This window comes from Lutjanus erythropterus, chromosome 16 (assembly GCF_056507025.1).
Source record: "Lutjanus erythropterus isolate fLutEry1 chromosome 16, fLutEry1.hap2, whole genome shotgun sequence".
Lineage (NCBI taxonomy): Eukaryota > Metazoa > Chordata > Actinopteri > Lutjaniformes > Lutjanidae > Lutjanus > Lutjanus erythropterus.
Window position 1 is genome coordinate 35214300 of NC_139332.1, and position 13581 is coordinate 35227880.

Consider the following 13581-nt stretch of genomic DNA (forward strand, 5'->3'; position numbering starts at 1 on the left):
GGTGTTGCTTGTTTTCCTAAATTAGACCAGCGGTAAAAGATGAGCAGCTCCTCCTCACTTGATGCTCAAACTTTTCTTATATGAATTTACATCATCCATGACGGGCGAGGACTCGCTGGTCAGGTTTAGGCATTTAGAGCACCTGGTTATAGTGAGTTACAGCCTAGTAAGGCTGTAAGGCAAGTCTCTGGATTAAATAATGAGTTGTATCATCTCGTTAAACTACAAGCATCAAACTTGCTGTCTAAACTACAAAACAAAAAAAGAGGGGGAAAAAATAACAGAAAAAGTTTTTTAAAAAAGGCACAATCTTAGACTCTTAATAAATAAAGGAAAAGATCAGTGAAAGCTTTTCTGCAGCCAATTTGATTTAAGATGAGAAACAAAACCTTTTTAAATGAGTGAAAATAAAGACAAAGAACAAATATTTACAGGTAAATTATTCTGCTCACAAGGAGCCCAAAACATAACAGCTTTTTCACCAACTTCCTTACACCATAAAAAGGACATGATCAGTACTTCTGTGGCCTCAAACTGAATCTCGGTGCTTTGAAACAAAGCATGAAGCGTGAGCTGATTGTCTGGCAGGAGGGGCTCAGGACGGACAAAACCAAACCTAACTCACGTCCTGGAGATGAGACTGAACAATCAACCGTTTGCAGGCTTTCTACCCACTGCAGCTCTAATACTTGTTTGTTTTAATTGTTATAAAATGTCAGTCTGTGTTTCTCAAAGCCCAAACTGACGTCCTCAAACGTCTCGTTTTACTCACATCCAAAAGAAAAGAGGGGGGGACTGTAATAAGGGTAATGTCTGAGCTTCTTAGTGAATAATTTGATATATAAAAAAAAAATCAGGATACAATCAGGTCAGTTGAAAATAATGCATCTGAAAATACAGTGATACCAGTGAAATCAGCGTCTCGTGTCTAGATGGAGCCACCAGTGAATAAAGACTGTCCAAACTAAGATTGAGGGGATGAAGATCAGTGTTAGAGGTGTTCTGATAATCGAGGTCAAACGTCACAATTTAGTGTCTTTTTATTGTGACCAGTCCAAGACACACCTGTGCAACAATCCTGCTGTTTGATCAGTGTCTCTGTAAGCCCACATCTGTCAGCTGGATGAGCAAAAAGGTCTTCAGTGATTTTTAAAAAGGGGAAAGAAAAACCACATTCAGATGTGCTGTTTAGCTTTTTTTTAATGAAAGAAACATGAAGAATTTATTTACAAGAAAACAGTTCGGCAAAAGGCAGAAGAGGACATTTTCTCTACATGGCCCGAAGTATTTTGTTTGTTCAAAAATATTCTTTTAAAAAGTCGCCATGCCGTCGTCTTCTACTCTGATGTAATGACACCCAACTGGAGGAGCAGTGCGCTGTCCATCTTAGCAAAGCGAACAAAAGACAAACCCAAAAAAAACAACAACAACAAGACGAGATGAAGAGAAAGAGACTGCAGAGGTGTGCAGGACGTCCATCAGCCCTGTCAACCTGAGAGGAGACACAAGAGGACACAGCGGCAAATATCACCAACAGCAAATTAAACTAAAGAAAGGGTGTGAAATAAGCATCACTACTCAACTTTGAGGCTGAGCGTTTCCTTTATGAACAATAGTTGATTCTATGTTGTAGCCCTGTGCTCTGTGAATAATCAAGCTGATTCTTGAAGCCTTTAAATTATTTGATCATTTATTATTTGAACTAACTAAAATACCGGAGAGGGAGAGGGAGAGATCAGAAGACCTGAGGGTTCAGACGATAAAAGCAAATCTGATGAATGTGAATAGTGGAGTTTGTGTTTACATTAGTTTTTGTTTACTGTTGGACTGTTGTTTACCTCTTGTTGTTGTCGTTTCTGTGTGATGGAGGATCAGTCGTCTGCTTCTGCTTCTGTCTCAGTTGTGAGTCGCTTCTGTATCTGTTGTGCTTAAAAACAATCAACATGATGGACCATATTTTTATTTTATTTTTAACTTCTGCTCTGACTTGTTTTCATTCATTCATGTAACCTTTAAAAAATCACATTTAAGAAGCTTTTTTTCTTCTAATTGACTAATGTAAGTTTAATCATTGCAGCTCTGTTTGTAACCCTGGTTTAAATTGGGAAAATTATCACATCTCACCGTTAGAGAAGTCAACATATAAAACAGAACGTTTATACTAACTATTAGACATGACTTACAACTCTGTCTCTGTTTTTTTTTTTTTTTTTTCTCATAAAAATATCTCAGAAACTACTTTTTCAGTTTCAGTATCTTGTAGATAGCAGTAATGGAGCCACCATGTGTTCATGAAGTTTAGTGGCACAAAACTTTTTTATGGTTGCAGACAAGGATGTCGTGATACAAGAAATGTACTAGTTGATATCGATACTAGACACCATGAAAGAAACCCATCACTACTTTTTCTTTTGGACGAGTTGAAGCAGAGCTGTTGCTGCAGCTGCACATGTCGTGAATGAGTTGAGCTGAAAACATGAATTTAGTCTTTTTTGAGTTTATAATATATTAGATGCAGGTCAAAGTAAATTCACCTTTTCTCCAGGCAGTGACAGTGATGCTGATCATGATGATTAAATAAAGTATCCCAATCACCGTACGAACACACATCTGCCACAGATAAGAATCAGCTGGAAGACAAGAAAACATTCATCATCCGTCAATTCATCATCAAACACTTATTGATTCGTCCTGATACACAAAATAATCATCAAGAGATGCAGAAAGACCACGAAGAGACACAAAACGGCGACAAAATAAACAAAAATGACCAAAAAAAACCAAGGACACAACTTAACCACAAAGACACAAAAAAGACACAAAATGACTTCATAGATGACTACAGAAACACAAACGACTCAAAACCACTAGAAAGAGACACAAAGACAACTAGAGAGACACAAAACAACTACAAAGAGACATAAAAATTATACAAGATGACTACAGGTGACTATTTTGTGTGTCTAACATAGACGCACAAAATGACCAGTTTTATAATGAACATTTAGATCTGTTTCATGTTACTCTTCTTGTCCTCTCTGGGTCTCCTGGTGTGACTTGGTGTCTGTGTTTGTAGTCGTACCTGTACGTGGTGGTGGTGATGGTGTTGTTGTTGGTGGTGTTGTTGTTGGTGGTGTTGTTGTTGGTGTTGTTGGTGTTGGTGTTGTTGTTATTGTTGTTGTTTGTCTTGTAGTTGTAGGTGGGCCTGTAGTTGTTGTTGTTGGTATCTTCTTCCCTTCAGTGTAGAACAGAGAAAACATTTGTTACAAGGCCCAAAAAAATGCATCTCATAAAGTGTCTCAGAATAATTGATCATAAATGAAACAAGGACACGCCCACATTTTGTGGTGACTCATCGAGCAGCAGAGTTCAACACAGAGCAGAGTGTGTTCACTATCGTCTACATCAAGTCTCTTGACATTTATCTGAACTCGGCATCAAACTTTCTGTCTAGTTTGTACAGATATTTACTGTCTTCTTGTCTGAGGAGATGCTTTTCTTTTAAAGTGCTTTTCCAGTTAAAGTGTCTGTTGTCTCTCACCTCCATCAGATGTCTCTCCTCTGGTCACAGTCAGATACGCAGCAGGTTTTCCATCACAGTAGTAAAGTCCAGAGTCACGAGGTTTCAAGCCTTTTATTGTCAGCGTCTTCGTTGAAACAATAAAACGCTTTGCTGGTCGTATGTCACCGGCGTCTCTGCTCCATGTTGGAACATCTGATCCTCCAACATCAGGGGGACATGACAGAGTGATGCTGGTCCTCTCTGGAGCCTGAAGTCTCAGTGGTCCTGTACACAACAAACTAATTAGTGCAAAATAGTTAAAAAAAAAAAAATACATGTGAAATTCACCCTTTCATTAATATGTCAATGTCGTTTTTTATCAAACTTTGAGAAAAATGAGAGATTTAGCTCAGAGACACGATGTTAAAACAGGAAGATACAAACTGTAAAACAGAAAGAGGAACAGTTTTATTAAAGTCTGATGTTACCTGATGGGATCACAGTCAGATTCACAGCTGGTTCATTATTACAGAAATATCTTCCACTGTCTGAGACGGTGACTCTGCGGATGTGAAGTGACTTAAATTCATCAGCCTGTGAACTGAATCTTTTGCCTGGATCATTAATGTGTCTTTTGTCCCCGTCACCACCAGCTGTAAGTATGTCGACTCTGTGTCCGTTCGTCTCTCTGCTCCACGTCACATCACCCTCCACAGGGTGAGGACAGGGCAGAGTGGCTGGATTCCTCTCTTCAACTACTTCATGGATTATTTCTGCAAAAGAAACAGTTTTCAATAAATAAAAAACATTTGATTTGATTGCACGTTGAACACGATCTCGTTAACTGGTGTTTTTATATTATAGGTCAGTAACACAAGACCTTACAGTACAGTGCAGGCTACATGTTAATAATAATTATTATTAAAGTTCTGATTACTTTTGTGTTATAAACCAGTTATAGTTCATTCAGTTCTTACCTGCAGTGACATTCCAGCTCAGAATCAAAGCTAACAGACAGCTGAAGATATTCACCCTCATCTACACACAGACTGAACTGCCCGAACACATGAAGACGGAGACTGAGGACAGTTTTTATCTGAGCTGAGGAGAGGAACTCATCTGCCCACAAGTGTAAAACCCACATTCTCTGACAGTTTCCGGTATTTACTCAACAGTAATGTTCACATTCTACTCGCAGCTAATTCTCACCCGGTCAGAGATGGGAGGTAACTTGAGTACAAACACTTCTGTACTTTCTACTGCTCATGTTTTCAAATCAGTTAGTAAAATGTAACAAGCAGAAAATGTGATAAAAGATTAACAAGGCAAAAACAACATAACAGGACGAAAAAGTCAAGAAGTTAAATCAGTTATTCTACTTTTATCAGTCTTTTTTTCACTCAGGTATTTGTACTACTTGAGTACAGAATGAGTGGACATTTGCCATCTCTGGAGCCAGTAGACAAAAAACCCTCAGAGACACAGACATCATCATCATCATCATCATGAAGCTGTAAATCCTAACATGTTAACAGTCAACATCCAGCAGAGCCACAGCACTGTGCTGAGGAGAGAGACAACAGAGAATGAGTGAGAAGGAAGTTGAACAAACTGTTGAAGATAAGATTTTGAAAAGGAAGTTAAACAGCAAAAATAAAGCAGAAGCTAAAGGCAGCGAGCTGACGTACTCATCAACAAACAACAAAACCACACTTTGACAAAACAGTTTTCAGCTGCAGAGAAAGGTAACCACGCTGATCAGAGCGTCATGCTCTTCTGATGTGAACCGCAGGAAAATATGCAGCAAAATGTTTCACAGCTGAAAACTGTGGCATCAAAAACTGACCACTGCAAGATCAGAGCAGTAAATCAACCCGTCCTCTTCATACACCAACGTACAATTTTACATGCAGGTGATATGCTAATCCTTTCCATTACTATTAGCAACATCACAATTTTAAAATACTAAAATAAAGAACAATATACTACCATGTGTAGTGTGCACACATTACAACACTTAGGAAGTCTGCCAATACAACAACAGTTAGCTACACAGTACTTTGATTCAGGCACCAACAACAACAAAATGACACTTTCTCTTGATTACATGGCCGACTATGCTACAACTTCAGACCATTTAAAAATCTGTTAAAAGCCTTTAGAATCTAAAACTAACAACATCTACTGTGATATTATAATCATAATGGTTTTAAAGTATATTTTTTAATGAAGATGTTGGCCCCGTCCTGTCAGATTGTTTTTACAAAAACCTGATTAATCAGGTTAAAAAAAAGGTTTAGCTATACCCTAAGGACTCCTGTCTCACTTCCTGGTATAAAAAAGGCGGGAAAACTGCTGAAACACTGATAAACTTTATATTTTTCAATGAATTCATCAAATAATATTGCTATCAGATGTGTCTCAACTATAACATATCGACTCTGTAGCCCTTCTAAATCAAGGCTAAATAAGAATTATGCTTTGATTAGCATTAGCATTGAGAATTCTCAGTATATCTACATATGGCCAGATGTTTTGGCTCTCTAAGATGTAAAATTTAAAATTCTCCACCTGGACAACGGGGTTGACATCTAAAAATAATTAATCACAAAGGGGTCGGCCCTTTACAAGGTTTGATAGCCAAGACTTTGATCTTTTAAAATATATTTTCCAGCATAATTGAAAAGTAATAATTAAAACCGTGTCTGGTATGGTTTTGTCTCAGTTCTCTAGAATGGGTGGACAGACAGACAGACAGATGCATAAATGATGAAAGAAACAGGTCTCATGTCTTTTGCTTGCAAATATCTTATTTTTTTAATCTCATTTACAGTTATATACATGAAACAATATATAAAACTTTTTTTCTCATCCTTTCTCTCTCTGTATATTTATCTATCTGTGTCTCTCTCATTTCAGGACCAATTCAAGTCATTTTTCCAAACAAAACACACTCACTATTGAAAATATTCTCCGTTTTATATCGTCAACATTGACTCTGGAAAAACTGGATGAACATATTTCACTTTTGTCTGGCGTTTTCTTGACTTATGAGACAATAATCTGTGAAATAAATGAAAATGAAAATAATCCTTAGTTGCAACCATAAAACATCTGGATCCATCCAGGCAGTGATTACATCTCTCAACAGGACATTAAAAGCTAAATAAATTGGTATCATTTATTAATTAATCATATTTAAAGGTAATTTCAAGGAGACATTGATCAGAAAACGCTCGGGGATGACAAACAAAGTATTTTATTTTGGAGGTCTTGTTGGCCGATCAGTCTGCTCCTCTTGTTTCCGTCTCTTCCGTCTCTCGTCTCCTCCCTCACTGCTCCCTCTTCTGCTCCTGTCCGTCTTTGTTGATGATGTTTTTGAAGAGGGTGAGCAGCGGCCGCTGGCTGCGCTCGTCCCAGCTCTTCATGAAGCCGCCGTAGCGTTTGCTGGCCGGCGGGCCGCTCCAGCGGAAGTGCTTCATCTTGTACGTGCCGTCTTTCTTCTCGTGGGCGTCGTCCTCCTGCTCCTCCTCCGCCACCTCCTCGTCCTCTGCTGCTGCTATCATCTTACTGGCGAGCTCCCGCCTCCTCATCTCTCCGGGGAAAACCTCAGCCGACTCCTCCTCCACGCCGTTGGAGGTGTAGACTTTGACCGGGCGGCGTTTGCGCCCGACAGGCTTCCCCCAGCGGAAATGCTCCATGGAGTAGGAGCGCTTGGCCTGAGGAGAGGAGGAGGAGGATAAAAGAGAGAGGGGAGGCAGAGACTCGGGGTCTGATGGAGGAAGAGGTTGCAGGTGGGCGTCGCCCGGGATGGCTGGCGTCTCTGCGGTGAGGTCGGAGCGACAGAGCTGGATACACTCCTGCAGGAGACGACAGAGGAGATGTTTCGTTTAAGTTCCCACACAAATTTACTGTCTGATTTATGAAAAGTGTGCATCGGCCAATTTGTTGTCTGTAAGCAAATTAGAATCATTCTTGTCCCGTGTCCCGTATGGATCGCTCCCCGCCGGTTCAGCACGTGATCCACGGACTACATGTAACCATCATAGCGTGAAACACAGGTTTACTGTTACTATTACTTTTATACAAGTAAGAACACCTGAAACGTCAGAGTTGCAGTGAAAAGACAGTCGAGACCATGACTAAAGGCATTTCCACTGGTGTAACTATACTGTCGTCATAGAAACAGTCATAAGATTGTGATATACATTGAAACTTTGGTGATATCTGCTGTCTTAACTTCCACACACACAAACACACACACACACACACACACACACACACACACACACACACACACACACACACACACACACACACAGTTCCTCTCAGCTCACTGGAGCAGCTCTGTGTCTGTCTGTGACTCAGTGTGTCTGTGCTGATTGGCTATTTCTTGTCACTTCGAACCAATCAGATGTGTGGGTGAGACATTGAGAGAGATCAAAGCCAAATGTATTTTTAAAATAATTTAACCCTAATATCAACTTTTTTTTTCTTTTTCACTGATCTGAAAAATGATTCATGAGCCGTGACTAAAAACCATTAAACGATCCGAACTGTGAATTTTGTGATCCGTTGCAGCCCTACTTGTCCAGGGCGCTGCAAAGACGAGCACTTCAGATCGTGTCCTCAGTCCGGTCAACATGTTTATTGGTTACATTGACATTAATCTATTCCTCTGAAACGGTTGTGATCCTGTCGGAACTCTGAAGTCAACCAGTGCAGTATCTATTCTGACGCATCATATATGCAACAACCATACGTTTTTATGATTTTGGTGCTGGTAAAACATTTAATTCAACATTTGCAGCTTGATAACTCTTCTGGATGACTGGAGGAGGCCGATACTTCTGTTGCCGCAATGCACAATCGGCTATAAAAGGATCTATAAGGAAAAATGTTGCTTAGAAAAGGATCATGGAGGATTTGATGAAGTTCTTACATCACATTAAGACAGACTCTGGTGTTGCTGCCATGTGCAGCGGGGTCTTTTGTGTTTAAATAACAACCACAGTGAAATGATCATCAAATGTTGTTTTATTTCACTGATTCATCGGTTTTCTACCAGCTCTGAGCGCCGCCTCTAAACCAGGAAAATAAGAAAACAGGTGGAGAACAACTAGCACCTGATCTTTACGATCTATACTGTGTGTGTGTGTGTGTGTGTGTGTGTGTGTGTGTGTGTGTGTGTGTGTGTGTGTGTGTGTGTGTGTGTTACCAGTATGCTGCTCTCAGAGTTGACGTCCTGACAGCTCGGATGTTCCCAGCACTGACTGACAGCTCCCGTGGCCACGCCCACCACCGCCACCGCCACCAATAGCCACACAGGACGCATTCCCCTGCCGGCCAATCAGACAGCGACACAAAACATGATGAAGGGCTTTTTTTTTTTTTTCATCATGCTGATCTGCTGCAGAAAATTATCATGACACATTAATTCAGTCATTCTTTTCGTTTTAATTTATATTTTCAAAACTCTGTAGTGTATTTAAAAGTCACAGATGTGTAGAAATAAATGTCTGTCCAAATGTCTACAGACGAACCACCAGCGCTAAAACTCAAACTACTGACAAGAATCAGAAAAATAATATATTTTAACAACAGTCACACGCTTACAACAAAAACATATTTACAGCACGGAGACAAACTACATGAAGAGATAAATAGCGGTGTGAAGCAAATATCAAACAATAAAAACTCTGAAATAAATGAATAAAACACAACAATACAGTTCATTTAAAAAAAAATAACCAAGAAGGCCACAATAATAATTTCTTTATATTAAAAAAAAACAATATTGAGTGAAATTTTACAGAATAAATGGTGAACAGCTGACACAAGAACCAAGACAAAACTGATTTTCAGTCACATTTGGTTTTCTTGTGATCATAAAAATGTTTTTACCACAATCACAAAAATTCACTATAACATCAATGTAGCAACTTTATTATATGATATTATATGATATTTATATTATTTTATTTTTATGTATTGGTATTAGTCTCATTTTGCATTAACCAATTAACATTGTATTCCTGTTTTTATGTTCATTTATTCTTTTACTTTTATGTGAAGCACTTAGTGCATATCATTTCTTTCATGTAAAGCACTTTATCATTATTATTATTATTAATGTTTTATGAAATCTGTCACTGATTTTAAAAAATATAACTCCACATGACAGAGACACAACATAGACAATTCCACAGGCAATTACTTTAGAAATTATAATAGTATTAGCCCATATAATGTGTATTTATTTGAGGCTACAGATGTGTTTTAGTTGTAAAATTATTAAAGTTAAGAATATAGGGTTTAAAACAAATAAAATCTGAACAGATGAAGAAACTCACCGAGCTGTCCTGTCTCTGTCTCTGTCTGCTGTTTTCTTGTCGTTTGGCTGTTGGACAGAGATTTCTGTGGTTCCCCTCCACTTTTGTCCCTTCAACTGACCGCACCATTTTATATCCTGTCAGCCAAGGTCACACACACACACACACACACACACACACACACACACACACACACACACACACACACACAGATGGTGACGTCATTACTTTAAAATCTCCCCATCATCCTCTCATTCATGCTTGTGAACACACACAGCTGCATGAAAATGGACAACAAATGAAACCTCATCCCACACACACACACACACTATTGTCAACATCATTGTCGTCATCATCATCATCATCACTCTCCGATGAAGACTCGAAAAGTTAAACTTTCTAGGAAAACAAGGGTCAACAGCTGCCACTCGAGCAGCTCTGTGAGGCTTTAATGCTCATCAGCAAAACTAAACTGTTAGAAAAATCAGAGATGCCTCCAGTTTTACTTATCAAATGTAAAAGTGTCTCTAAATGATGTATGAATAACACAACATTTGTGCCTTTTTTGTTTTTTTCCAAGAAGGCATGTCATTTTACACACAAATATCATAGAAAAGAAACATGTCAGAGCGATAAAGTCTGCATCTGTAAGGAGGTATGTATGAAACTTAACTCAGGAGATTCCAAACTTTTTCCTTTTCCTAATGTTTGAAGTCTTTGTAGTCAATGATCAAACCAGGATCACGATCAATTACAATCAATAAAAATAGACAACCTTATTTCTTTTCCTGTTATTCCAACTTCCACAAAATGTGATAAGAGTTGAAATGTTCCAACCCTCTTTTTTTCTAGGGACCCCCTGCAATCCACTGAAGGACCCCTGTTGGTCTCCGGACCCCAGTTTGAAAACCAGCGATTTAACTTATAACCCAAACAGTAACTTTTCCCTAAAAGTAGTTTTGGTGCCTAAACCTAATCAAACTGCAACTGTTTCACAACATTAAATGTGATGGTCACCTGACTATTGTTTCTATGACGACGAAGGTCACCTAACTTCATCATTTACTGCACAACCCCCACTCAAAAAATACATCGCTGCAACAGAAAAGCTAACAGCTGTTAGCTTGTTTACGTTTGTACCATTAGAGTCCCAGGCACTAATTTGCCTTTTTCAGTATGTAGGTCGTAAACAGGAGGTTGATCTTGTTTCCCGGGGACTTTAAAATTTGGGTGGCGGATGCCGCCATGCTGCTTGAAGCGAGTGACCAATGGGAGGAGTTATACTCACAGTTTGCAACCAGTGAGTCAGACTAATGCTCCAATCACAGTTTAGCAAAACTTAATACCTCTGTCCTTTTCCTGTAAATGCAACATACAGGGTCACATCTTAAGTTAGCTCATGTTAGCAAAAAATAAGCTAACTAGAAAACTAAGGACTGATGTGGATTAGATAGCTTGTTAGCTAACATTAGCTAACTTAAGATGTGAATATGTATCACTTGTACATGTCGCCCAGCAACTTTTAAGAAGGTTATTTTAAAGATTTTGTTTTCTTTTCAATGTAAATGGGCCGAGCACGTAACATAATGAGTGAAAAGGGGCGGGACTTAGGAAGGCTAAGTCAGGAAATGTTAGCATGCTAAGACACTAAACTAAGATGGTGAACATGGAAAACATCATGTGCTGAATATCAGCGTGACAGTACTGTCAGTGTGAACATGCTGATGTTAGAAGCCTGCTGCTGGCATGGCTGTGGACTCTGAGTCTTGCTCTTACTCCTTGATTGCACAGGGCATCTTGTGTCTTTGGTGTGGTTTTGTCATTTTTCCCTTGGTTTAAGTGCTTCTACCACCTAATATATAGTTAATATAGTGATTTAATAATATACTTTTTTGCCTGTTTTTATGATAGCGAGTTTGCACGTGATCTTTTAGATGAAAATTGATCAGATTCTCTGTGCAGTTCCTGTGTCTTGACTTCCTGCCTGCTTGATTTGTTCTGTGCAGTTTGACGTGGTACGTGTTCTCCAGTGTTGTGTAGACTGGCTGCGATCCGCTCCGGTGGCTGCACAGCTGTAATACAGCTCACCTGTGCTGAGTGGAATCAAGCTGTTAGTTTCTTTTGTGCAGAAGCCCTTTAGATAAAGAAATGTACAAAAAAACTCCAAAATCACCAAAAACTGGAGATTTGAACAATCCTGAACAATCCATGAAATGCTGCCTGTGTTTACCGTGTTCACAAGAAGAGTCCCCAACGTATTCACAACCTGATGAGTGGAAATTTTCTGAAAGTTTCCCGTGTCGTAACCACCAGTTCCATTTGAAGGCGGCCTTAATCTCCCCTCACCACCTCTCTGCTGCTGCAGCTGAGTGTTAAATGTCAGCCGACATATTCAGCAGATTAACACCGGACCAACATGTTGTCACAGGGGGAGAAGAGGGGATTCAGACCTGTGGGTCAGAGTCTACAGTTACACACACACACTCAGCAGCTGCAGCATCCCTCCATTGTCCGAGTCTCAGTGTGACTAATGATGGATCTGAAGGGGATTGACTTGTTCGGTGCGGTGGATGTGTGTGTTGGTGGCCATTAGAGACAGAAGCTGGTTTCATTAAATCCAACCGACGCTGCAGTCAGTCCTTCGTTCATGTCAGTCTGTCCTGTCTTTGAGTTGTTTAGTGTTTTCTCTTCTTCTAATGGAACAAACTGAGGCAAGAGGTAAATATAAACCCATTAGAGGACTCCAACAGCCTTGAACCTCCATCAATCCATTACCGACACACTCACACACGCTCACACACACTCACACACACACATTCTGTCTCTAGTATGTTCTGAAAGAGTATAAGGAGGTAATGGTACGATAAAAGTCAAACATCACCCACACAGGATCAAAACTGGAGGCACTTTATTCACAAACTCCTGCAATTAAATTCAGTCTTTCTGTGCTTTTGTCACAATTTGCTCGCAGTTTATGACAATTCAACCTGAGCGTGTGTGTGCCATTCATTCATTAGGATTCACCCTGTAAGGACCATGAAGGTCTGTATGAGAGGCAGTGGCGGACTCAGGCTGTCTGAGGGGCAGGAGCGGAAAAAAAATAAAAGGGGCACCAGCGCAGCAAAAATTGCACCAATGTAACCAATAAAAAGAGACGTGGAACTATTTAAGGGCACATAGAGGCCAAATATAATTTTACCACATTTTGCCACTGGAAGGGCTTCTCAGAGGACACTTTCCTATATTTTCTCCACTGGAAGGGCAAAAGAGAGGGCACTTTACCTGCAGTAGAATCTATGTATTTTTCTGGTGCCGGTAATTATGCATCTTTGATTTTGGGGTGAACTGTCCCTTTAAACTTGAGAATGCACAGAATGTTGCTTCAGCAGACGGTTTCCTTCAGTGACACCTGTTAAAATCAGATTGTTATTGTTCTTTCGCTGTATTATATCAGTTACTCTAACTTGTACTCACATTACTCTAATCCCATTATATGTAATCTATTACCTTCCAGGCCAATGGCTGCCAATCTCATTAGAGGATTATCAGGATAAGATGTCATACCCGGTGCTGAACACACACACACACACACACACACACACACACACACTCTCCTGGCTGTCCTGATGCTTTTCCATTGAGGTGAATTCTGGGATGCTGAGATTCACAGCGTGACGGTAAGTCCACTTCATGCTTTGTGTGTTTCATCATTATAAAGGTTGTACCTGTCGCCGTTTCATAAATTTG

General features: G+C 39.7%; 2 protein-coding genes across 2 annotated transcripts; both read right to left on the minus strand.

Moving 5' to 3' along the window:
• Positions 1 to 1487: 1487 nt before the first annotated feature.
• Positions 1488 to 4555, minus strand: LOC146313533 (uncharacterized). The gene is made up of 5 exons (XM_084739398.1): positions 4480 to 4555; positions 3991 to 4275; positions 3542 to 3787; positions 3083 to 3235; positions 1488 to 1492 (listed from the first exon to the last, which is right to left on the minus strand). Exons 1-5 carry the CDS (start codon positions 4538 to 4540, stop codon positions 1488 to 1490), a joined length of 750 nt encoding a protein of 249 aa, XP_084595524.1. The 5' UTR covers positions 4541 to 4555.
• Positions 4556 to 6695: 2140 nt separating this feature from the next.
• Positions 6696 to 9955, minus strand: pomca (proopiomelanocortin a). Its single transcript, XM_084738739.1, has 3 exons — positions 9856 to 9955; positions 8721 to 8841; positions 6696 to 7362 (listed from the first exon to the last, which is right to left on the minus strand). The coding sequence occupies exons 2-3, from the start codon at positions 8835 to 8837 to the stop codon at positions 6835 to 6837; spliced, it is 645 nt and encodes a 214-aa protein (XP_084594865.1). The 5' UTR covers positions 8838 to 8841; positions 9856 to 9955; the 3' UTR covers positions 6696 to 6834.
• Positions 9956 to 13581: the final 3626 nt, after the last annotated feature.